We start from the raw sequence: 26,753 nt of genomic DNA, 5'->3' as shown, positions 1-26,753 counted from the left end.
CTGGCACCAGCAGCCTAAGCTAAGCTTCTGTCGCTGAGAAGAAGAAAGAGGAGCAGAATCAGCCAGGCTGAAGGGAAGTGAGGAGAAGGACACTGTGAAGCCTGAGGGGAGGAGATAACCCTGGTTAGAGCGTACATTGTACACACAGGGTTTACCAAGTATTTTCAAAGCAAAGTTACGTGTGTGTGACTCGGCTTTGCCTGTCACTAACATTCTCTTAAATCTTTTCAGCATAGGCAGTGGAAGAGGGTTTTGCGTGTTTTGAATCCTCTCCTTGCTTTATCCCCACCTTTTTGTGGGATGCTGCTGTGATTTGGGTCTTTGCCATCCCACGGGTGGCCTGAGCAGGAGGAGAAAGGGTTTCTCTGCTTTGCAGGAGAGGTGACCTAAGGGGTAGATCTTTGAGAATGAAGGATTTTTCCAGTTCGTGACAGAAGGGAGAACCCCAGTATCCGGAAAGGCAGGGTTTGGTTTTCCTTCTGTCCTTGTTCTGAGTCAGGGTGAAGAGAGTAAAGGGTCTGGAGAATTTTGGACATTCAAGCAAGAGTGGTTGGATCCATTTGATTCCTTCCAACAAGGGTTGTGCCACCTTTCTCCAGCTGGCTGTGAGCTGGAATTACAAGAAGACTATTCTACCCGCCAAGGGGAAGGAATATTGGAGATGGATGCTGCTGCAGTGGAGAGAACACCACCAAGGGGAAGTGTGATGGACAAGGAGTCCATTGCCTTTCTGGCATTGATTTTCCTAATGCTATTCTTTTTTTTTTTTTTTTCAATTCTTGCTTGGATTTTGATTCTTAAACTCAAGTAAACTTTTGTTGAGCATCATCTGCTGGACTCTGTGACTCTTTCCTTAAACTGAGCAGTGGGACAGAGAGTGGACAGGGTGTTTGGTCTTTTTATCCCGGCTCCTACTGGGGCCAGGAAGGGAAGGGAATGGAAATAAAACAGAGGATGTCATAAGCCTCTGTATCGCTCCATGGTGAGACCGCACCTTGAATACTGTGTACATTTCTGGTCGCCGCATCTCAAGAAAGATATAGTTGCACTGCAGAAAGTGCAGAGAAGGGAGACCAAAATGGTAAGGGGCATAGAACGGCTCCCCTATGAGGAAAGGTTAAAGAGATTAGGGCTGTTCAGTTTGGAGAAGAGACAGCTGAGGGGGGATATGATAGAGATCTACAAAATCATGAAAGGACTTGGACAGGTAAAAGTAAATTGGTTATTTACTCTCTTAAATAATAGAAAGACCAGGAGACACTCCATGATGTTAGCAAGTAGCTCATTTAAAACAAATCAAAGAAAATTCTTTTTCACTCAGCGCATAGTTAAACTCTGGAATTCATTGACGGAGGATGTAGTTACAGCAGTTACTGTGACTGGGTTTAAAAAAGGTTTGGATAAGTTCCTAGAGGAAAAATCCATAAATTGCTATTAATTAATAAGCAAAAGTAGCTTGAGATCTGTTTAATGTCGGGGTACTTATCAGGTACTTGTGACTTGGATTGGACACTATTGGAAACAGGAGGATGAGCTTGATGGACCCTTGGTCTGACCCAGTATGGCATATCCTATGTTCTTATGTTCTGAAGAACCTGCTGCACAGCATCTGAGACCATGGATTTTGGAAACCAAGGTAGTCTAGCTCAGACACGACCATGCAAATGGCCCAGGACGTTAAGCCATCCCCCCACTGGATTAACCCCAGCATTGCAGTTCTCCAGATACAGCACATCATCCAAACGGGGATCCCGCTATACCTGCATGAACTTGCTTTGATAATCCTCGAGTAATTGATCCAGGGTATGACTTGTGCAGGGTAACATAATGTTGCAACCGCGAGGCCTGTGGATCCTGTTGCGGGCATGGCCTAAGGCTGGCGTTGAGAGTGGTCGCTAGCTCATGGGACAGCATGAGCCTCTGGACCTTGGCACGACTCAGGGAGAAGCCCCAAGGCACACCGTGGGAGGTGAGAGCATGCGAGCACGGGCGGAGCAGGAACAAAGCAGGACTGGAACTAAGGCAAGGAACTTCAGAGCAGGAACAAGGCAGGGTCAGCTCTCCGCTGGACCTACACGCACCAGTGTGACCCAGCAATGCAATGCTGGTCACAAGAGTAGCCCTCCGGCCACTCGGTAGCCCTTCTGGACCCACCGCTTGGGAACGACGAGTGTGTGAGACCAGACTGAGGCTGAGGGCAGGAACAAGACAAGACAGGAACTCAGGAACTTGGAAGACTCAGACAAGGATTCAGGTTACTCAGAAGACTCAGATTCAGGATACTCAGAAGACTTGGACAAGGATTCAGGTTACTCAGAAGACTCAGACGAAGACTCAGGATACTCAGGACTCTGACAAGGATTCAGGTTACTCAGAAGACTCAGACAAGGATTCAGGTTACTTGGAGGTTTCAGGCAAGGATTCAGGACTCAGACGTAAGTACTGGGTGAGAACTGCATCGCAGCGCGCCCTACACAGCCGCCCATGGCTGGTCGCGGACCACGCTGAACGCGAAGCAGACTCCAGGCGAAGAAGTGGAACTTGAGACTGGAACATGTCGAAGATTCAGTAGAGGCCTGCACCGGGGCGCGCCCTACACAGCCACCTGTGGCTGGTCGCGGAGCAGGTTCTGGCAGAGTCTTGGGCATGGACGGAAGCAGGCACAAGGAACTCCGGAGACCGGGACAGGATTCAAGACTCAGGATTCTCAGAATCAAGGCATTAAAAACAGGAACCTTCCAGAGGCTTGCGCTGCAGACGAGAAGGAGGCAATGTACCACGAGGCGCCCTACACAGCCCCCCATGGGCTGGTCACAGAACATGACAGTGGCACTCCAGGAAAGGTGGACTCAAGGAAACTGGGACCTGGTTGCAGAGGCAAAGTCGAAGGCATCAGGACCAAGACATCAGGAACACAGAAGATCAGGACATCTGTAACATCAGGACATGGAACAGGCGACGAAGGAGCTCTGTCGAAGGACAAGACCAAGAACTTCAGGACGAGGAGACCAGGAACATCAAGAACACGGAATGAAGAGCCATCTATACAAGTGAAGACCACGGAGGACCTTGACCCAAAGAGGAACACAGTCAACTTTGGATTCTGGATCGAAGGCCCTGAGGAACAGGAACTGAGTCCTTTTATAGGGCTGAAGCAGAAAGTGAAGTGAAACTGGCTTCCGGTAGGGCCGCGGGCTTTTCCCGCCACTGGCCCTTTATATAAACTGAAGAGGCACGCACCAGTGCCTAGATGCCATCTTTATCTGTAAACTGTAAACTAAGTGCCATCTTTATCTGTAAACCGAGGAAACAGTAATGTTTCCAGCACCATGTAGTTCCATGTAAACCGATGTGATATGTCAAATCAAATGTTGGTATATAAAAATAAAGGGAAGCCCAGGAGAGCAGAGACCTGCAGCAGTGTCCAGCCGCGATGAAAAGCAGGGCCCGGCGGCGGCACTAGGCCAAGAAGAGAGGACTCGTCGGCGGCTTCCTGCTGCATGAGATGTCTGGGCGGCAGTGGCTTCTTGCCGCTAAGGTGGAAGCTTCCCGGGGACGGCACTAGGCCGCGAAGACGCGTGCTGGCGGCAGCTCACAGGCCGCTTGAGTGGAGGCAGTGGCGGCTTCCTGCCGCTCAAACAGGAAGTCTGCGGCGGCGGCACTGTGCCGCAAAGTTCAAAGAAGACGACGATGGCAGCGGCCGCACGGAGGGCCTGCTTGCGGGATGGGGTCCGCGAGCAGGATCGTAACACATAAGTTGCAGCACCTTCCTCTGACGCCACACACTCTGCTCCCTCTGGAATGCCTCTCCTCAATGCGCATAAAAGAATGTGTGAAACTGGCTTATGTGGGTATTTTTGTATGCACTCAGCCTTGATTGATTTTAGAACAGCTGATTACATGCATAAAACCTGATTCTGTGCACCGTAAATGACTTTGAAATTTTCCCCCTGTAAGAGGAAATGCCACTGCAGCTATGATGGGAAATGCACCTAACTAGAGCAGAGTATGCCCTTATATGGACTGCAGCTAGATGGTAGAATGTCACCTAAGCCAGACCATGAAGAGGAAGAGTAGTGACTGATTCATGGCATAGGCCAAGGTAGAAGGGATCCCAGTCAAGGCCATGTTGAATTCAGATAGCAGCCAAGCGTTGGTGAGACTCACCTTAGTCATTCACCTCATCTGGTCCAGTAAAGGTCTGGTGTGTATTTGCTGTGTCTATGGAAAGACAAGGTGATATCCCAATACATAGGTTACACTGGAGGTTGGGAGCCAGGTGGATCTGCTGCATGTGGAAGTCACAGAAGATCTTCTCTAGCCAACGGTTTTGAACTGGGACTGGGCAGGCTTTAACAAGTTCTTAGCCAGTCGTTTTTCTCTAGTAACTACCCCAGCTCAGGCTCAAAGTTCTTGTCACAAGCCAGAACCAGGGGAATTGTTCCAATTCATGCATCCTGAGCTGTTTCATACACAGATTAGAACACATAAGTCAAGGAAAATCCCTGAGTCACAGGAAAGGTTGTCCCCCCGCCAGGAGAATGTTGCCCTAGAAGAAAGGAAGATTCCCACATTTCGACCAGGACCTCCATTCCAGCCCACAGCCGCAGAAATGGTTGGTGAGCTGGGTGTCCATGTGTTGGAACTGCACAAAAAGCAGACAATCTAGTAGAACATTTGTATGATTCAGTGTCTGTAGAAGAAGGCATGGTTGTAAATAAAGGTGAACCTATTTGTTATGCCCAATTTGAATTGAGGGGTGGGATCTTAGAGCAGGTAGCCCAGATCACACGGAGGGAGAAATCAGGCATCAGATATTTGTACCAGGGATATTTCAGCAGGATCTGAATGGAATTGCACACGGTAACCCCAAGGTCCGCTCATCAGGCTCTTGTGAAAACCGTAGCCCGCCTTTTGTACTGGTTCTTTTCGCCAGGGATATATAAACAAGTTATTGATTTTTGGTGCATTGTGGCCCAAATGCCAAATGTTGTCCCAAGGGGGGAAATGAGGGGCCCCATTAATACCTCTGCCCATCATTTAGAAACAATTTAGCCATATAGGGATGGATTTGAATTTGATAGGGCCCCCGGGATGCAGTATCAGCAGATTCCAATACATATTGGTCCTGGTGAATTATCCTACCCAGTACCTAGGGGCAGTATCTCTGTGATCTGATAGCAGCTAAATGTTGGAGAAATGATCAAAGTTTTTGGTCATGTGGGTATTCCCCAAGAAATCTTGACCAACCAGAGGAGTGATTTTATGTCCAAATTTGCAACAAAAAGTCTGTGCACTGTTCCACAACAGATTTATTTGTACGTTGATCTGCCACCCCCGGATTGATGGGCTGGTTGAGATATTTAATCAGACACGGAAAATCATGATCTGAACTGTCACCTTAATTGATACACAGGATTCGGTTAATTTCATGCCATTTTTTGCTGTTTGCAATAAAGGAGGTGCCACAGGCCTCATCTGGTTTCACTCCATTGGAATTATTATATAAGTGCCAGCTGAGAGGCCTCTTGGATGTGATCAAGCTAGTTTGGGAAACACCACAGCATCAGCAGATATTGTGATAGGTGGTTCAATGCCTATCGAAAATTTATCATCTTCAGGAGTATTGATGAGGCCAGAACAATGGCCCTCAAATCCTCCTGAAAATGTAACGTTGATAGATATTTGGAAAATGGTGTCATCTGTGAATGAAAATGTCTACCAAATGAAAATGTCTTTACCTATAATTGTGAATGAAAATAAGGTACAAATTGAAGACCAGGCTAAAAAAGTAATAAATATTGAACAGGAGATGGGTAAATTGACATCAAAGGTGAAATTATTGCAGAATACAGAGACTATCCATATTAAGGATAGCCTCTCTATCCATAGAGATTTGGAACATCTGGAAAATATGATATGGTATAAGAATTTGAGATTAGTCAATTTTCCTCAGACTAGACTCCTCTCACCTAAGGAAATGTTTTTAAAATATCTTAGAGAAATTATGCAGTATGATGTAAAAGATATACCACAAATTTCTAAGGTCTTTTATTTTCTTAAAAGATTTAGTAAGGGAGATAAAGAGGTGGTGGAGGAGATGTTGGAGGACTCAACAATTGGAGTCTCCACTTTTCTAGAGGAGTCCATTGATATAATTAATAAAAGATCAACGTTATCTGGAGTTTCAGGTAGGATTGTTACGTATTAGAATGGGACCCCTCTTATAGGATTCCCGGTAGGCTGCTGCGAGAGCTTTTGTGCGTATGGTACACCACCATGGGAAGCTGAAGTAAAGGATGCCTACCCAAGATAAGACATCCTAAGTGTAATAAATTCAACTGTAACTGCACACTTATTGAAAGATGGACTTGAATTTGACTTTTACCAACCAGTAAAATTATTACTTAACACCCAGTGCCTGGTCCTTCCTGTTTTGTCACAGCAACTCCCTCCAGGGGACAATACACACAGGGGTAGATTTTCAAAGGGGTACGCGCGTAGGATACGCACGTACCCTTCGAAAACCTACCCCAAACCAACCCGCGCGCACTGAGCCTATTTTGCATAGGCTCGGCGGCGCACACAAGCCCCGGGACACGCGTAAGTCACGGGGCTTGCACGGAGAGGCGTGGTGGGGGCGTGGCGGGGGCGTGGTGGTCGTGATGCGGCTTTTCGGGGGCGGCTCCGTGGGCGTGGTTTCAGCCCGGGGGCGTGGCCGCGCCCTCCGGAACAGCCCCCGGGTCGGGTGATGGCGCGCCAGCAGCCCGCTGGCGCGTGCAGATTTACATCTGCCTCCGGCAGGCGTAAATCCAGCGATAAAGGTAGGGGGAGTTTAGATAGGTCCGGGGGGGTGGGTTAGGTAGGGGAAGGGAGGGGAAGGTGAGGGGAGGGGAGGGAATGGAGGCAGGCTGCGCAGCTCGGCGCGCTTAGGCTGCCCAAAATCAGCAGCCTTGCACGCGCCGATCCCAGATTTTAATGGATACCGGCGGCTACGCGCGTATCTATTGAAATCCCGCAAACTCTTGTTCGCGCCTGGTGCGCAAACAAAAGTACGTGCTCGCACAAAATTATAAAATCTACCCCACAGGGATTAGCACACCACTGTCTGGGTCATAGACAAAAGTCTCTCCCCATGAACAGAATCCACCTCTGGGATATAGAGTGCAATAAATATCAATAAATACCAATAAATAAATACCAATAAATACCAATAAATATCAATAAATACCAATAAATAAATACCAATAAAATCACGAATTCTTTATAAAGCACTCTCCATCATTCATAAAAGTCTGTTAAACTCCAACCTCAACTGGATCAACCCCCCCCTCCTCCCCCGCACCTCCAACAGACCCACCCGCACAGCCCTTCAAGGAACCCTTCGTGCCCAACCCATCAAAACTTTCAAACTATCCTCTACTATTAGCAGAGCTTTCTCCCTCGCAGGCCCCACCTTATGGAACTCCCTACCCCATGATATACGCCTAGAGACACATACACCCAAATTCAAAAAAAAACTGAAAACCTGGCTTTTCCAGCAAGCCTACTCCATATCCCCCCCTACCACTTAGAATTTCCCCCATTAGTGAATTCCTCTATAATATATACTCTTCGAGCTATGACTATGAATGCCTCCGATTTAAGACTAAGAATTTGCCTGCTGTTTTTTGTACTTTGAACTCTCCTATCTGTGTATATAGTTGGTTTACTCATATTGAGTTATATTTATAGCTAGTTTTCACCCCCCTGTTTAATGTACTCTATTGGTTATATGTAAGGGCCCTGCCCAAAAGTTAATCTTGTTCCGCTGTTATATGTAAGGGCTCTGCCCAAATGTTTTTGTTTTTTGTAAACCGATGCGATGTGTCAACGGATGTCGGTATAAAAGAGACCTTAAATAAATAAATAAATAAATAAGACAGGGGAGGAGAAGCCCCAAAGACATAAATTTGTTTGTGTGTACCACTTTCAAAAGAGGGCTACATAAAACAGAAATTAAATGAAATCTTGACTCTTCCCTTCCACTCCCTTCCACTCCCTGAACCCCCATCACCCCATGTGCAGTCTCCCTTCCCCCTCACCACTATCTTATATTGATCTCCCTCTCTCTCTGCCCCCACCAACCCACATATAGTCTCCCTCTCCTTCCCACTGAGATCTCCTGCTCCATGCCTCCAATCCCCGGTACTTTCAGTCTCCCTCGCCTCTTGGCTGTATCCCCGAGCTCTTCTTTGAGCCCCCCCCCCCGCAGTCAGCAGGAGCAGCACTTAATAGTGCATCAGCTTCCTCTACTATACAGAGTCAGTCTTGTGGCTTGAGTTGTGAGATCCTATAATCTCTCTGCTGTCCCAGCACGGCAGAGGGAGCCAACCAGCTCTTAAGCATTGCTCCTCCTGCCAGCTGCAGCATGGTGGTGCGGGGGGGGGGGGGGGTAGTGGCAGGGGAGCATGGAGGCAGACCCAGCACCCCCAGGCTTTGGGGAGGCTTAGACTCCTCTAGCCTTGTCTTATACTAGCACCTATGATCTCCACTGCTGACCAGCCCAATGTGGGTGATGCGGGCAGTGCCTGAAGCGCCCCCCCCCCCTTGTCTCACGGCGCCCTGGGCCGCTGACCAGCTCGCTCTACCCAGAGGCCAGCCCTGACCTCAAAGGTATAAATAAGGCACAAGAAAGAACTCTTTTTTTTCAGAAGAACAAGTGTTCTAGAACAAGAGGTTACGGTATGAGGCTCCAGGGGAGGGGGAGAAGATTTAAAAAAGTAACACGTTTCAAGAAAGCCCGGGTTAAGCAGATCGGCTCCCCAGTTGTGTAGAACTGAAGGGGAAGCCAGAGGTCAGCTGGGGGCCTAGAGCATTATATTAGGAATGAAACTGGGCAGACTAAATGGACCTTATGGTTCTTATCTGCCATTGTATTCCCCTGTTTCTGCGTTTGCAAAGATTTCTGACAATTCCAATTTAAGCTGGGGCAACATTTATCCATGCAGGGCATTCTTAGGTAAATGAGAATGTGTCTGGCAGAAAGGGGGTGAAGGCTGATAGCATTTTTATATCCCACTGCTTTCTTGGAGTAGCGCAAGACTGAGGCAGATCTTTAATGCATGGAAAGTCCATAAGCAGTTTGCCTGGTTTGTTATTAATCCCATGCATGGGCATTAATCCCTCATTTTATTGCGTCAGGGCAGAGCAGGGTTGTGGCCATGTGCGGCACAGGGAGCCTGCGCTGAGTTTGCACTCCTGGGGGCAGAGAGCATAACGATGGCAGAAGTGCAAAACCCAGTCCTTCTCCTGCATTACAAGAGTCAAATCAAGGTTTCATAAACCATTAGTCACTGGGGCTTGTGGTTTAGCTTTCGCCAATCTCCTACCTCCTGTGCTAGGACTCAGCCCAGAGGCTGGGCCATCCCTTGTATAACAGGGGCTTATATTATTGGCTGGGCTGGGCAGCATTCTGTCTCCACGACTAATGAGCTGCTCGTTCAGGTAATGAATATAATGGCATTAATATGATGAAAGTACACAGAAAAAAATCAATGTGTGTCAAAAGCACAGTTCACTTTCTACTCTGCTGTTTTGCGCAGCACCGAGAAACAGGTGAGAGTCCTCTCTTCTCCTGATCATGCTTCTGCTAGCCTTCTTTTCCTTATTGCCAGAGGACAGGAACAATATGGGAAATAAGTAGGAGAAAAAAATGCAACAACAAAGAAAAAAATACTCCCTTTGCTGTGTGCATTTATTAATTAGCCTCATCTGGGCTGGAATGCATCTGAAAGCTGAGGACAGAGACTTATTGACTCTACCTCTCTCATCGCAGCTTGATGGAAAGCTCAAGAATAAGAGAGGATCTGTACCACTAAGATATGAGGTAACAAACAATGGCACTGCTTACTTCTACTGTACAAATAATTAATGTTGCTTCTTGTCTCTGACGTCGCCTGTCTCTGCTAAAATTTTGACTTGCACTAGAGCTGGCACCAGCGAGCGAAATGACCATTTCCTCTGCATTTTGAGTTCACCTCAGCTTGGGCTGTGACGTTGTGTGTTGTATGGTGTTTCTGGACAAGCGTCGCTCTCCACGTTTCATGAAACAGACAGGGTCTGGGGGTGTAGGCCAGTAACGGACAGCAGCATATTTCACGCTACTTGGCTGCTTTGATTTGTTTTATGGGTCAATTTCAAAGTATAACTTGCAGAATATGAAAGAACACACACATATCTTTATTTTATTTCAGCATTTCATGTAGTACCCTAAACCAGTACTACCAGACCCTTCCCCAGAGAACTTACAGTTTAATTGGGCAATGGGAGATAAAGTGATTTGCCCAAGGTCACAATGAATGTCAATGGTAGAAGTAGGATTTGAACCTGGGTCTCCTGATTCCCAGAACTGTTATCTACATTTCTCAGAATATGAACTTGCTTCTTTCATATCGCCATCATTGGCCTCAATCCCGCATCTTTTTGTTTAATGGTATTTTATTTCTCATAATTTCATGTCATTTTGGAGTAAAATATGTGCACCTTTTATTATGGCCACAGTCCCTGTTTTTAAGGTCTGGGTCCATGCTTCAGCTCTTTCTACTGTAGTCTTGCTTTACCTTCAGTGCTACTCACCTCAGACCTGGAAGCCAAATCCAAATCTTAAGGAAAAAAAAACAAAAGCACAGAATAAAGTAGAATTATATATTAAAATGAAAAGATGCTAGAATTAGAATGTGGCTCGTTAAGTAAGTTACCCTATTCTCCTCAAATACAAGACAACCATCATGTCTCTGAAAAGAAGAATTGGAAATATACGAATACTTCTCTTTCCTCTCCTCTCTTCCCTTCTCATCCTCGTTCTGCCTTTTCCCCTCTTCTTCTTAGCCTCTTTCTCTCCCTTTCCCCTCTCCCTTTCTTGTACCCTACTCTTTCCCTCTCTAACCTTCCTGTGCTCCTTTTTCTCTTCTCCTTTGTCCCTCATTGCCCTGCTCACTGAGTGGCTGCCCCTCGACCCAAGGGTCCGGTGCGCGCTGCTTCTGTCTATCTACCAGCCTTGCTTAAGGCCAGTGCCACCTCCTACCAGGTCCTCGCTGGGTCACTGATCCTGCCTTTCACGGCCCTGCTTCCTGCTGCTTATGAGATGTTGCTTTTCCTTGCCCCTCCACACATGCCAGCTCCAGCCACACCGAGTACTTCCCCCCAGCCACGTGCCGAATACTGTCGCCTCCTCTTCAGGCCCTAGTCTGCAATGATATGACTTTAAAAAGGAAAAATCTTGTTTTAAGATTAGGCCAATACAGTAATCTGTTGACAAGAAGAGTCAAACTAAGATAAATACCTTGTTTTCAACTTGGTGCCAGAGGTGGAGGGAGAGAATACCAGTGAGTCAGTGGCAAAGTCTTGAGCTCACCCTTCAAGACTTCTCTTCAATCATTACCTTTGCCCAATGCTATTAGACCTTGAGCCCTTCTTATTGGTTAGATGACTGATTGGGTGACAAAGTTAGTTCAGGGTTGTGTATTGTAATGAAACAAGTGTTTCACAAAGGCAGATGCAGCCTAAAGAGACAGGGCAGTTACACTTCCAGAACACTAGGGAGCCCGATGCAGTAAAGCGCGCCCAGTCTAGCGCACAGGTTTACCCGTGGTTGGACGCGCTAGTCTAACACCCGATGCAATAGGGAGAGTAGCACGTCCAAAACGCGCGCCCAAACGCGTAGCTGATAGCACTCATCCCATGGAAATTCCATATCGATGAGGCTATTAGCTATTGCTCCCCTGATGCAGAAAATCCCCTGGCGCCCAATGCACACTTGTTAATGTGGCAAACCTAACTCCAGCCCCGGAGCTGGCGTTAAGCCATTCCATGAGTAAAGTTTATTGCAAAAGCGAAAAGAAACGAGAAAGAGAAGGGCCGATGGTTTCAGCAAGTGGAAGCCTTGCACAGCTTAAATAAAACTGGCACTTCAAAGTTGCGTTCCGAGGATTTTTCATGATTTTCTTCTTCACCTTTTATTATCTCCTGTATCACCTGCTTCTCTCATCTTGCATCTCCCATATCTCTTCTACTTCCGATTGCTCCCGCATGCTCCCTTATATCAACCGCATATCTCCCTCATCAACCATTTCTTTCCCTCTGGTGTGCAGTGATCATATGGTTGCTGACCCCTCTCCCTTGCCAGAGGTTGAGAGTGTGAGAGAGCAGCAGTCAGCCCGTGCACTTTTGCTTTCAGCTCATGGTCCCCTAGATATAACCCGCTTCGCCTGTCCATGCACGGAAGGGGGAGCTACATTGTAAGATTAGTATTTGTGTGAAAATGTTGGCTTTACAATTCCCTAGCCTAGTATGGCCCAGTCCTCTCCTGGAGGCTTTTGGAACTATTTGCTGATTATTGTAAATCGTATTGTTGTGCCCTGCTGGGATTATTTGTTTATGATGCACAGCCACCTCACCTGGACGCTTGATGTATTTGAGCACTAGGGATGCACAATTTTTCCTTAGCGCATCCTTTTCTAACGCAGCAGCCCATTTTAATATTGCATCGGGCGCCCGGGAGAGTCGACTGTGTGTGTGTGTTACAAAAACAGGAACTCAATAGGAGCGCCTGTTGTAATGCACGTCTTATTGCATCGACCTGAGAAGGAGCTCCAAAGGGACTTCCCAGGAGAACATTGCCTTAAGGCGGGAAAAAAACGTGAACAAGACTTGGCTAAGGCACTGTTTCCCAGTTCTCTCCTGGAGGCACACCTAGCCACTTGGGTTGTCAGAATTGTCACAGTGAATATGCACGAGATGGATTTGCATGCAAATCCATCTTATACATATTGATTACGGATATCCTGAAAACCAGACCGGTTAGGCGTGCTTCCAGGAGAGGGCTGGGGCATACATGGGCTAGGGAATTGTAAAGCTAGAAGGAACAGAAAGCACAGGGCTGCTGGTAAATTGAGTCCCTTGGCAGAGAGCTAATGAGGATGCAGGCAGTAACCACAGAGGAGTGTGATAATAATTGGGAGACACGGCTGATGCTAATTACAGAGCTACTGTGTCTCTTAAGGGAGAGAGCACTGCTTTTCAGGACAGAAGGATAGAGAGCCAGGAGAAAGGGCTCACCCAGACCTAAATGCAGAGATGCCCACAGCCTTCTTTTAGGGATTTTGAATTTGCTAAAGCACATTTGGGGAGTAGGTTATATATAGTCATGGGGAATTGGGTTGGCCTGCAGGTGTCTCAGGTCAGAAACTGAAAGCTTTAAGTGTGAAGTGAATGCAGATGCATGGAATATAAGTTAATTTTTTTATTGCAAGTGGCTGGCTCTGAGCTGTGTGTTCCAGAGAACTGACGGTAGGGCATGAGGGGCACAGATGGAAACCTGTGACAGTATCCTTTCCATACCCAGCTGGCATTTTCATAACAATTAGCACAGCATCAACCACTTTTAGTCAGATCAATAATGGTGGGAGTGACTAAGGAAGACTAGCTTGCCAAAACTTTAAACACTACGTCCCTCCTAAGGAATGAGGCAAAAGCCAGAATGAAAGCTGGGGATCTTAACAATTTTCTTTTATCCCCCTGCAGAGGTAAGATGAAGCTGAGGCACCTCATCAGAAGGAACTGAAAAAATGTTAAATGCTGGTCTACATTATTATTATAGAAATCACCAGGAAAAGTTTAGAAAATACACATTGAGATGGATATTCAAAGGCTTTGTCCAGCTAACTCTTGGAGTTAGTCAGACGAATGCCAAGATTTAAATATCCCCGCCCCCCTCCCTGAGTGGATACATTTTGCATAAAAAAAACTTATCGGGATAACAAGAGGCCAGATTGGAGGCATTCCAGGGGCAGTGTCTAAACTTTAACCCCTGTGCACAGATATTGAACACTTCCCAGCTAATGTCACGGGCAGAAGTCTAGTCAGAAAATCGACCTACCTAACGTTACCCGGGTAAAGCTATGCACACAACCTTATTCAATATAATATTCAGGAGCAGACCTATCTGGGCAAGTCCTGCTGAATATCCGAATTCAGTTGCACGCATAACTTTATCTGGATAACTCACCTGCTTGCAGGCTCTCTGAATATTGCCCTCATTGCTCCCATGTGACATGCGGTGGGCTGAGAGAGAGGGAAGCCAGGGTTCAGATCCTGCTGACCTTTACCCGCCAGGGCCTCCGGTACAAACTCAAGGGCTTCTCCCGTTCTGCGTCCATGGGAAAAATATTTAGCGAATAACTCTTTCTGGGGATCGGAAAATAACCACAGTTTATCTGCATGTAATCTGCTTTGAAGGGTCACAAAAGACAGAATATAAAATTTAAAAAAACTGTTGCCAGATGCAGAGCCAGGTTGAACTGTTTCACGCTAGCACCAGTGATGTGTTTTGGGATGGGGGGATCTTGTTAAATGTCTTTACAAAGGCAAAGGGTGTCTCCTCAGGTGGAGAAGAGCTGGTGGAAGCAACTGGTCCTGGTGAGAGCCCCTTGCTAAGAAGTTGACAGCAGAGCACCTGGCTGAGTCACTTCAAAAGAAATTATTTGAGCCCTGATAGAAGCATTCACCATGAGCAGTATTTACCTTCCAAACCTTAAAAAAAAGACACGTGTAGGGAATGAACATCACCCAGCCTGAGGAACCTCAGTGATTTGGAAATCCTAAGCTTCAAGGATTCGAGCTGACTGATGCATTTTTCCTCTCTCTCTTTTTCAGACTTGGAAACGAAAAAGCCGTCTCTACTTGGGTGCTGTTGAGCAAAAAGCAGTGGCAATTCAATTTAAGGCTTCGCTTTACTGTTTAAAACTTAAGAGAATCAAATCAAGGGGTAGAAAGTTTATCGGAGCATGGCTGATGAAGAAGCTAGAAGAGGCAGGCGACCTAGCCAAGCCTCCGAAGGGTCAACATCGGCCGACGCACCAAGGGTCCACTATGAGAAGTCCTGGCTTTCCAGGAAATGCTCCTCACACATCATGAGAGACAGGCAGGCTCAAAAGTCTGGTCAGCTCTTCTCGGGGCTACTAGCCATGAACGTGGTGTTCCTGGGCACTGCCCTTATCAGCAGCAACATTTTCAACAAGCAGGCCATTACGTCTTGGGATGTTAAGATTTTCCTCTCCATTCTGATGGTCCTCTCCATCTGCTGGACGCTGTACTATCAGCTGGTCACCTCCAGGAAACCCCATGCTGTCCTCTACAAAGATTCCCATGCTGGAGCCTTCTGGCTGCGCGGTAAGTCTTTGAGAAGGAGAAAAGAAATAAACTGAACTAAACACCATACTACGAAGGCCCTTCGTTTGCAGGGAGGTACTCACTCCAGGCTGGAGAGAACCTCACTTCTTTGGAGCTTCATGGCGCTAAGCGAGCCCTGAGCTGGCTTAGTACCTGATGGTAGACAGAAAAGACCAAGTGCTGTGGCCTGCAGAAGGCAATGATCAACCACTGCAGTATCCTGCCAAGAAAAGGTCGCAGGCACTGTGCTGCGGCCATGATTGCCCATCCCTTATCACCCAGAAATATTAGGCTAGGCTGTATAATTGAAAGAGCGAGTCTAAATTGTGTTAGTCTGTAAATAAGCATAAACAAAACACAGTAGGCTGGTAGCACCTTATAGATTAATAGCTTATTATACTCCAATAAATCCATCAGTCGACAAGGTACCACCAGACTATGTGTTGTCGTCTTCTTTTTTTCAACTGGGAAAAATCTCCTTTATTTTACAGTTAGCTGTTGCGATTTTCACTGATTTTCCCTGTGATGCAAATACATAATTGAAAGACAGTAGTGAACTGTAACATTACAGAATGTAAAAGGTCGCTTAGACTTTTTTTTTTTTTTTTTGCGTTGAGCGACTAATAAGTGTAAATGTAAATGAGCAGATGCATGAGCACAGCTCTTCTCAGGGAGCCAGTGCTGGAGTGCAGATGTTTCCTGCACCCCCTGGCACGGTGGTGATTATGAATTACCCTTTACCTTCCCACCACTCCTGCTTTATCCTTACTGAGAGATGATAAGAAAATCATTCCTCTACCTGCAGTGTAGTTACATTTTCCCTAGGTTGTTTTAACCACTCTTCAATACGCCCCCTAACAGTGCATCATGAAAATAAAATTGCTTCACTGATATTCTTCCTGGGATGTTGAAATGATATCTGTACATTTTTCAAGGTGGTCGACCACACCCGGACACTCAATAGAAGATGAGCTCTTGCCTATGTTTTGGCTTTCTTTCACTGCTCTGACCCATGGGTTTGTCTTTGAAAATTGAGAACAAGAGCCGAAATTCTTCCTGTAAAGGGATTTTAGGGGCGTTTCAGTCACAGGTTATCGCCTTGGGCATCATTGGTCCTGTTGAAAAAAAAAAAAAAAGATCTGTGCTAATCCGTGTTAATCTGCCTTACCTATGGCAAATTCCACCCACGTCAAAGGGTGGGGGGGGGGGGGGGGGGGGGGGGGAAAGCCCTTTCGCCTGTTTGCACCATCTTTGTTTTTAAAATAAGTATGCAGCAAATAACAGCCCAGCCAGGGTGAGAATGAGAATTGTTTTAAACACAATCATCACCTGTTGGATGGTTGACAACTCGGGTGATGGGGGTTGGGTGGGGGAGTAGGAGAGGCCATCCTATGTTAAACAAGTGGGTAATGGAACTAACTTTGCCATCCACCCCGTCTGAAAGAAGCAAGATCTTGTTGTGACAGCATCTCTGTAGTGCAGATCGCTAGCAGCCATATTGGGCCTAGAAAAGGCTGTGGGGGATCAAGAGGAGAATCAGAGGCCCCAGCTCCGTGGGTGCCTGAGCAGAGCACCCCCAATAATATCAGACAGCTGACTGATCTCCCCCCTACACAGGGTCCTTCGTCTTCAGTTTAAACTGATTTGCACCCATAAATTCCCAGATTTTTCCAAAGGTGACAACTGGTTTAAAATGGCATTCACCCTAATCTTAAAGCTGATTTAAAAAACTGCTGCAGAGCTGCTGATACAGCGTTTCAAGGACGCCAAGCAGCGCTGAAAGCCAAGTGTGGGCCAAAGTGCAGGTTCCACCCTCCGCCCAGTAAAAGCGCTCACCTTCCAGTGCCGCCTGGGTCCTGTTTCAATTCCCGCCTCCCCCCAAGAAGCCAAAGGACCTGCTGCCTGGTGCCCTAAATTCTTTTCACGCAGGCCCTGTCCACCAGAAGCAATTCCCGACTGGCTCCCTGGCCCTGCACAAAAGCAGACGTGCAGCGCTGCAGAGCGAGGGAGCCTCGGCAAGCTGCTGCTGAGGGAGAGAGGGGAAGCCCGGAGCCACCACCAGGAAGGATGAACGCCGGTGCAGTGTGAATGGGAGGGGGGAGGGAGCAGGGGGGAGAGAGGGAGATTCTCGGTGGGGTGGGAGGAGAGGGAGAGGGGCGTGGCCACCCGCTGAATTTAAGCATATTACTAAGCGGAGGAAAAAGAAACTAACCAGGATTCCCTCGGTGACGGCGAGTGACGAGGGAAGAGCCCAGCGCCGAATCCCCGCCCGTCCGGCGGGCGCGGGAAATGTGGCGTACGGAAGACCTCCTCCCCGCGCCGCTCGGGGGCCCAAGTCCTTCTGATCGAGGCTCAGCCCGCGGACAGTGTTAGGCCTGTAGCAGCCTCCCGGCGCGCCGGGACCGGGTCTTCTCGGAGTCGGGTTGTTTGGGAATGCAGCCCAAAGCGGGTGGAAACTCCATCTAAGGCTAAATACCGGGTAGAGATGGGGGTGGGTGTAGAGATGGGTGTAGAGATGGGGGTGGGTGTAGAGATGGGTGTAGAGATGGGGGTGGGGGTAGGGATGGGGCTGCTGCTGAATGAGTGAGTGGGAGAAACTGTTAACGTTCTTTATTGGCCTGGCTCCTGTCCACCAAAATAAACTCCGATATTTACCCGGAAAAATAATGAGTCTTTTTTTTTTCCCCCAACTAATTTTCTCCTGTTTTTGTTCTTATCATAATAAAACGTGATAAATTCCCAGGAAAAAAATAAAGAACAATAAAAAAAAATGAAAATGAAGGCCCACCCTTACTTCACATCGTCTCTTTTTCCCCTCCTCTCCGCAACCCCAGGGTCAGCAGGATTGAAGAGGCGATGCAGGATTGCTCCAGCGCCCAGGCCGCCCGCGGAACTGGTGCCTCTGATGAGAGCTATCCAAAGAAGCTTTCGAGAATCATAGGCCCCCCCCTTTCCCAGCTGGTGAAAGGACCTTCGAGGTCTCGGAAGGTCAAGCACCTCATCATTGTTGAATAATTCTTATGCTGGCTGACACTTTATGGGGAAAGACTTGATTCTTCTACTCATTTTGCGTATTTTTAAAGGAGTTAATTCCTTGTGTGACCCTTAGCTGACTGCATTGGGTGATTGGTCAGAAGAGCGCATCGTCAGCTCAGGAAGGAGAGGTTTCGCCTGGAAGATTCCACTTCATATTCTGAGATATTTCAAACGCCCATAGGATCACTGAAAAGCGTTGGAGACAGAATGATTGTCCCGTGCCCTCCACTGAAAGAATGTACAGGGGCCGGCTAACTGGATCTGTGGCAGTGCTGTGCACCGCAATGCGGAGGGACCTGGGTTCCATTCTCAGATCAGATCTTATACACCCCAAGTCGGCCGAGGCCGAGGATGCTGCAGAGGCAGCGTTCACTGCCTTGGGAGGGGAGAGGAAGGAAGGCTAGTCATCACACCACAGTTAGATCTAGTGGCTGGATTCAGGGCCCATGATTACTGGGTCAGTAAGGAGCGGTGGTGTACGTGCCTTTACCTGGCACTGCAATGACTGCGGTTAGGCAGGCCTGGATTTAGGCGTAGGACCGTATTGGCAACTCCCTTCAACACCAAATTTAAATTGGCACCTGAGCGTTACCGACACAGCCACAGTCCAGGCCTGCGGATGATTTCCTCTTAATGTGGCTGGGCGAATCGCACCAAGAGCTTCGCCTGCACTCAGCACAGGGCCTGCGAGCTGGCCCTAACATAGTCACAGACCCAGTGGCAGCCCTGCCCCCTGCTCCAGCTTAGGCTTCCTGTTGCCAGGGAAACCCGTGCGAGAGGAGGGCCACAGGGTCTGTGAGGGTGACTGGCTCACAGGCTCCATGCTGAGTATAGGCAAAGTTCTTGGTGCGATTGTGCAGCTGGATGAAGAGGGAATTGTCGAGGGCCCCCAGGTGAAGGGAGATGGGGAATATAAAAGGGGAAAAATCCCCAGGTAGTTACAAATGAAGGCAGATGATGCCGGATTTCAATCCTGGTTCCAACTGAGCTGGAAGTCGAAAAGAGCAGGAGGAAACTGCCGGATCAAAAAATAAACGGTTGTGTGTTTGGGAGATGTCACTTCCGGCACTTAATCATGCAAGCTTTCCTTTTCAGGCCCATAAAGATTTTGTAATTGTGCAATTTTTCATCTCTCAACAGGTGACAAAAACCTGACAATGCATACTCCAGCCCTGTGTGACCTACCCCATAGTACAATGGCACAGCTAGAGGAATTAGGGGCCCTGCGCTAAAGCAAGCAGTAATTTCCCCCTCTGTGATGGAGTATACACTCTGCACAGGCAGCCGAAACGCAGACGCAGAGTAAGCAGCCAGGGCAACCCTTCAGCCCCAGGGATGGTAAGGAAAAGTCTTGTCACAAAGGCAAGGCCGAGCCTTGCAGAATGGAAGGGCCAGAACCCCAAGCCTGTCTGGCACCAGCAGCCTAAGCTAAGCTTCTGTCGCTGAGAAGAAGAAAGAGGAGCAGAATCAGCCAGGCTGAAGGGAAGTGAGGAGAAGGACACTGTGAAGCCTGAGGGGAGGAGATAACCCTGGTTAGAGCGTACATTGTACACACAGGGTTTACCAAGTATTTTCAAAGCAAAGTTACGTGTGTGTGACTCGGCTTTGCCTGTCACTAACATTCTCTTAAATCTTTTCAGCATAGGCAGTGGAAGAGGGTTTTGCGTGTTTTGAATCCTCTCCTTGCTTTATCCCCACCTTTTTGTGGGATGCTGCTGTGATTTGGGTCTTTGCCATCCCACGGGTGGCCTGAGCAGGAGGAGAAAGGGTTTCTCTGCTTTGCAGGAGAGGTGACCTAAGGGGTAGATCTTTGAGAATGAAGGATTTTTCCAGTTCGTGACAGAAGGGAGAACCCCAGTATCCGGAAAGGCAGGGTTTGGTTTTCCTTCTGTCCTTGTTCTGAGTCAGGGTGAAGAGAGTAAAGGGTCTGGAGAATTTTGGACATTCAAGCAAGAGTGGTTGGATCCATTTGATTCCTTCCAACAAGGGTTGTGCCACCTTTCTCCAGCTGGCTGTGAGCTGGAATTACAAGAAGACTATTCTACCCGCCAAGGGGAAGGAATATTGGAGATGGATGCTGCTGCAGTGGAGAGAACACCACCAAGGGGAAGTGTGATGGACAAGGAGTCCATTGCCTTTCTGGCATTGATTTTCCTAATGCTATTCTTTTTTTTTTTTTTTTTCAATTCTTGCTTGGATTTTGATTCTTAAACTCAAGTAAACTTTTGTTGAGCATCATCTGCTGGACTCTGTGACTCTTTCCTTAAACTGAGCAGTGGGACAGAGAGTGGACAGGGTGTTTGGTCTTTTTATCCCGGCTCCTACTGGGGCCAGGAAGGGAAGGGAATGGAAATAAAACAGAGGATGTCATAAGCCTCTGTATCGCTCCATGGTGAGACCGCACCTTGAATACTGTGTACATTTCTGGTCGCCGCATCTCAAGAAAGATATAGTTGCACTGCAGAAAGTGCAGAGAAGGGAGACCAAAATGGTAAGGGGCATAGAACGGCTCCCCTATGAGGAAAGGTTAAAGAGATTAGGGCTGTTCAGTTTGGAGAAGAGACAGCTGAGGGGGGATATGATAGAGATCTACAAAATCATGAAAGGACTTGGACAGGTAAAAGTAAATTGGTTATTTACTCTCTTAAATAATAGAAAGACCAGGAGACACTCCATGATGTTAGCAAGTAGCTCATTTAAAACAAATCAAAGAAAATTCTTTTTCACTCAGCGCATAGTTAAACTCTGGAATTCATTGACGGAGGATGTAGTTACAGCAGTTACTGTGACTGGGTTTAAAAAAGGTTTGGATAAGTTTCCTAGAGGAAAAATCCATAAATTGCTATTAATTAATAAGCAAAAGTAGCTTGAGATCTGTTTAATGTCGGGGGTAACTTATCAGGTACTTGTGACTTGGATTGGACACTATTGGAAACAGGAGGATGAGCTTGATGGACCCTTGGTCTGACCCAGTATGGCATATCCTATGTTCTTATGTTCTGAAGAACCTGCTGCACAGCATCTGAGACCATGGATTTTGGAAACCAAGGTAGTCTAGCTCAGACACGACCATGCAAATGGCCCAGGACGTTAAGCCATCCCCCCACTGGATTAACCCCAGCATTGCAGTTCTCCAGATACAGCACATCATCCAAACGGGGATCCCGCTATACCTGCATGAACTTGCTTTGATAATCCTCGAGTAATTGATCCAGGGTATGACTTGTGCAGGGTAACATAATGTTGCAACCGCGAGGCCTGTGGATCCTGTTGCGGGCATGGCCTAAGGCTGGCGTTGAGAGTGGTCGCTAGCTCATGGGACAGCATGAGCCTCTGGACCTTGGCACGACTCAGGGAGAAGCCCCAAGGCACACCGTGGGAGGTGAGAGCATGCGAGCACGGGCGGAGCAGGAACAAAGCAGGACTGGAACTAAGGCAAGGAACTTCAGAGCAGGAACAAGGCAGGGTCAGCTCTCCGCTGGACCTACACGCACCAGTGTGACCCAGCAATGCAATGCTGGTCACAAGAGTAGCCCTCCGGCCACTCGGTAGCCCTTCTGGACCCACCGCTTGGGAACGACGAGTGTGTGAGACCAGACTGAGGCTGAGGGCAGGAACAAGACAAGACAGGAACTCAGGAACTTGGAAGACTCAGACAAGGATTCAGGTTACTCAGAAGACTCAGATTCAGGATACTCAGAAGACTTGGACAAGGATTCAGGTTACTCAGAAGACTCAGACGAAGACTCAGGATACTCAGGACTCTGACAAGGATTCAGGTTACTCAGAAGACTCAGACAAGGATTCAGGTTACTTGGAGGTTTCAGGCAAGGATTCAGGACTCAGACGTAAGTACTGGGTGAGAACTGCATCGCAGCGCGCCCTACACAGCCGCCCATGGCTGGTCGCGGACCACGCTGAACGCGAAGCAGACTCCAGGCGAAGAAGTGGAACTTGAGACTGGAACATGTCGAAGATTCAGTAGAGGCCTGCACCGGGGCGCGCCCTACACAGCCACCTGTGGCTGGTCGCGGAGCAGGTTCTGGCAGAGTCTTGGGCATGGACGGAAGCAGGCACAAGGAACTCCGGAGACCGGGACAGGATTCAAGACTCAGGATTCTCAGAATCAAGGCATTAAAAACAGGAACCTTCCAGAGGCTTGCGCTGCAGACGAGAAGGAGGCAATGTACCACGAGGCGCCCTACACAGCCCCCCATGGGCTGGTCACAGAACATGACAGTGGCACTCCAGGAAAGGTGGACTCAAGGAAACTGGGACCTGGTTGCAGAGGCAAAGTCGAAGGCATCAGGACCAAGACATCAGGAACACAGAAGATCAGGACATCTGTAACATCAGGACATGGAACAGGCGACGAAGGAGCTCTGTCGAAGGACAAGACCAAGAACTTCAGGACGAGGAGACCAGGAACATCAAGAACACGGAATGAAGAGCCATCTATACAAGTGAAGACCACGGAGGACCTTGACCCAAAGAGGAACACAGTCAACTTTGGATTCTGGATCGAAGGCCCTGAGGAACAGGAACTGAGTCCTTTTATAGGGCTGAAGCAGAAAGTGAAGTGAAACTGGCTTCCGGTAGGGCCGCGGGCTTTTCCCGCCACTGGCCCTTTATATAAACTGAAGAGGCACGCACCAGTGCCTAGATGCCATCTTTATCTGTAAACTGTAAACTAAGTGCCATCTTTATCTGTAAACCGAGGAAACAGTAATGTTTCCAGCACCATGTAGTTCCATGTAAACCGATGTGATATGTCAAATCAAATGTTGGTATATAAAAATAAAGGGAAGCCCAGGAGAGCAGAGACCTGCAGCAGTGTCCAGCCGCGATGAAAAGCAGGGCCCGGCGGCGGCACTAGGCCAAGAAGAGAGGACTCGTCGGCGGCTTCCTGCTGCATGAGATGTCTGGGCGGCAGTGGCTTCTTGCCGCTAAGGTGGAAGCTTCCCGGGGACGGCACTAGGCCGCGAAGACGCGTGCTGGCGGCAGCTCACAGGCCGCTTGAGTGGAGGCAGTGGCGGCTTCCTGCCGCTCAAACAGGAAGTCTGCGGCGGCGGCACTGTGCCGCAAAGTTCAAAGAAGACGACGATGGCAGCGGCCGCACGGAGGGCCTGCTTGCGGGATGGGGTCCGCGAGCAGGATCGTAACACATAAGTTGCAGCACCTTCCTCTGACGCCACACACTCTGCTCCCTCTGGAATGCCTCTCCTCAATGCGCATAAAAGAATGTGTGAAACTGGCTTATGTGGGTATTTTTGTATGCACTCAGCCTTGATTGATTTTAGAACAGCTGATTACATGCATAAAACCTGATTCTGTGCACCGTAAATGACTTTGAAATTTTCCCCCTGTAAGAGGAAATGCCACTGCAGCTATGATGGGAAATGCACCTAACTAGAGCAGAGTATGCCCTTATATGGACTGCAGCTAGATGGTAGAATGTCACCTAAGCCAGACCATGAAGAGGAAGAGTAGTGACTGATTCATGGCATAGGCCAAGGTAGAAGGGATCCCAGTCAAGGCCATGTTGAATTCAGATAGCAGCCAAGCGTTGGTGAGACTCACCTTAGTCATTCACCTCATCTGGTCCAGTAAAGGTCTGGTGTGTATTTGCTGTGTCTATGGAAAGACAAGGTGATATCCCAATACATAGGTTACACTGGAGGTTGGGAGCCAGGTGGATCTGCTGCATGTGGAAGTCACAGAAGATCTTCTCTAGCCAACGGTTTTGAACTGGGACTGGGCAGGCTTTAACAAGTTCTTAGCCAGTCGTTTTTCTCTAGTAACTACCCCAGCTCAGGCTCAAAGTTCTTGTCACAAGCCAGAACCAGGGGAATTGTTCCAATTCATGCATCCTGAGCTGTTTCATACACAGATTAGAACACATAAGTCAAGGAAAATCCCTGAGTCACAGGAAAGGTTGTCCCCCCGCCAGGAGAATGTTGCCCTAGAAGAAAGGAAGATTCCCACATTTCGACCAGGACCTCCATTCCAGCCCACAGCCGCAGAAATGGTTGGTGAGCTGGGTGTCCATGTGTTGGAACTGCACAAAAAGCAGACAATCTAGTAGAACATTTGTATGATTCAGTGTCTGTAGAAGAAGGCATGGTTGTAAATAAAGGTGAACCTATTTGTTATGCCCAATTTGAATTGAGGGGTGGGATCTTAGAGCAGGTAGCCCAGATCACACGGAGGGAGAAATCAGGCATCAGATATTTGTACCAGGGATATTTCAGCAGGATCTGAATGGAATTGCACACGGTAACCCCAAGGTCCGCTCATCAGGCTCTTGTGAAAACCGTAGCCCGCCTTTTGTACTGGTTCTTTTCGCCAGGGATATATAAACAAGTTATTGATTTTGGTGCATTGTGGCCCAAATGCCAAATGTTTGTCCCAAGGGGGGAAATGAGGGGCCCCATTAATACCTCTGCCCATCATTTAGAAACAATTTAGCCATATAGGGATGGATTTGAATTTGATAGGGCCCCCGGGATGCAGTATCAGCAGATTCCAATACATATTGGTCCTGGTGAATTATCCTACCCAGTACCTAGGGGCAGTATCTCTGTGATCTGATAGCAGCTAAATGTTGGAGAAATGATCAAAGTTTTTGGTCATGTGGGTATTCCCCAAGAAATCTTGACCAACCAGAGGAGTGATTTTATGTCCAAATTTGCAACAAAAAGTCTGTGCACTGTTCCACAACAGATTTATTTGTACGTTGATCTGCCACCCCCGGATTGATGGGCTGGTTGAGATATTTAATCAGACACGGAAAATCATGATCTGAACTGTCACCTTAATTGATACACAGGATTCGGTTAATTTCATGCCATTTTTTGCTGTTTGCAATAAAGGAGGTGCCACAGGCCTCATCTGGTTTCACTCCATTGGAATTATTATATAAGTGCCAGCTGAGAGGCCTCTTGGATGTGATCAAGCTAGTTTGGGAAACACCACAACCTGCAACCAGTAGTGTGGTCCAATAGATAACCAATTTGAGGAAAAAGGATGGTGAGGGTGGTGGGCTTCAAGAAAAAAAAATGTCCCCTGAGAGTCCATGAAAAATAAGCTGAACATTATAACAAAGGGGCCACACTGAGGGAATATCAGCTGGGGGAAAAGTTATTAGCATTATTCCCCATCAGGCAAAATAAATTACTAGCAAAGTGGAGAGGGCCATACAAGATCAGAGAATGTCTCGGGCAGGTAGACTATGAAGTGATTCAGTCGGGTCAGAGGAAGGGCACCCAGATGTACCACATCAACCTACTGAAACTCTGGAGAGCATGGGATGCCCTCTTGATCATAGATGAGTAAGAAAGTGCAAAGCTTGGGTCCCAGCAACCAAAATAAAGACTAAAGGAGGCTTATTTATGTATTTATTTATGTATTTATTTAAACAATTTAGATTCTGCTGATCCACAAATCTCAGTGGATATCGACAAACATGCATAATAAAATCACTCCGAAACGTAAATGAACTAGGACTACAAGTTAATCAAAAAACAATAATTCAAATCTAAAGGTTACATAGCAGACATATTAGTTAAACAGAGTTAGCTGCATGTTGTCCAAAAGGACACAGAAAACCCACACCAGTAAATCTGAATAAAGATCAGACGGGGAATGCTACAGTAAAGAAATAGGATTTAAGTGCTTTTCTAAATGAAAGAAAATCGTTCTCAGTTCTAATCTCCTCAGGCTATGGGGAGGCAACTCAAGGCCAGATCAGAAGACCCAGGTCTGAAATCTAGTGAACAGTTTACAATGTTTTCTCACAAATTCCTGGGAAAACGCACGTAATTAAACATATAGAGGCCAATATTCTGCCACTATCTTGCTGAGCAAGTTGACGGGATAAACCTATCCGGCTAACCTGACTGAGATAATATTCAGCGACACAACCGCACCACTAAATATACTTGGCTATCTTACAGTTAGTCGGATAAGTTTATCTGGCTAACTATTAAGACAGCCAAATAGCTGTCCTAGCTTTATTAAGCTGAATTTCAGCACTTATCCGCCTAACGGGCCGATACAGTACAGTGCGCTGCAACGGAGCGCACTGTTAACCCTCGATTGGACGCGCGTTTTCGACGCACTAGCGTTACCTCTTCTTCAGTAAGGGGCCGAAAACGCGCGTTCAATCCCCCGAATCTAATAGCACCCGCAACATGCAAATGCATGTTGATGGCCCTATTAGTCATTCCCGCGCGATTCAGAAAGGAAAACGTGCAGCCAAGCCGCACATTTTACTTTCAGAAATTAGCGCTAATTTCTTTGGGCACCGGGAAAGTGCACAGAAAAGCAGTAAAAACTGCTTTTCTGTGTACCCTCCGACTTAATATCATGGCGATATTAAGTCGGAGGTCCCGAAAGTTAACAAAAGTAAAAAAAAAAAATTTGAAGTTGGTCGGCGGCTCGCGGGTCGAAAACCGGACGCTCAATTTTGCAGGTATACGGTTTCCGAACCCGTGGCTGTCAGCGGG

General features: G+C 47.6%; 1 protein-coding gene across 1 annotated transcript in view; it reads left to right on the top strand.

The window, feature by feature from the left end:
* Nucleotides 1-13,464: 13,464 nt before the first annotated feature.
* The window catches only part of OTOP3 (otopetrin 3), a 53,591-nt gene continuing 40,302 nt past the window's right edge, over nucleotides 13,465-26,753 (top strand). Inside the window, exons 1-2 of the mRNA XM_029597502.1 lie at nucleotides 13,465-13,565; nucleotides 14,695-15,210. Of these exons, the coding sequence (XP_029453362.1) occupies nucleotides 14,826-15,210 (385 nt within the window). The 5' untranslated portion in view covers nucleotides 13,465-13,565; nucleotides 14,695-14,825. The remainder of the gene's footprint in view (nucleotides 13,566-14,694; nucleotides 15,211-26,753) is intronic.

The sequence above is a fragment of the Rhinatrema bivittatum genome, chromosome 4 (genome assembly GCF_901001135.1).
Source record: "Rhinatrema bivittatum chromosome 4, aRhiBiv1.1, whole genome shotgun sequence".
Lineage (NCBI taxonomy): Eukaryota > Metazoa > Chordata > Amphibia > Gymnophiona > Rhinatrematidae > Rhinatrema > Rhinatrema bivittatum.
The sequence above is the reverse complement of the archived record's forward strand: the minus strand, read 5'-3'. Positions and strand labels throughout refer to the sequence as shown.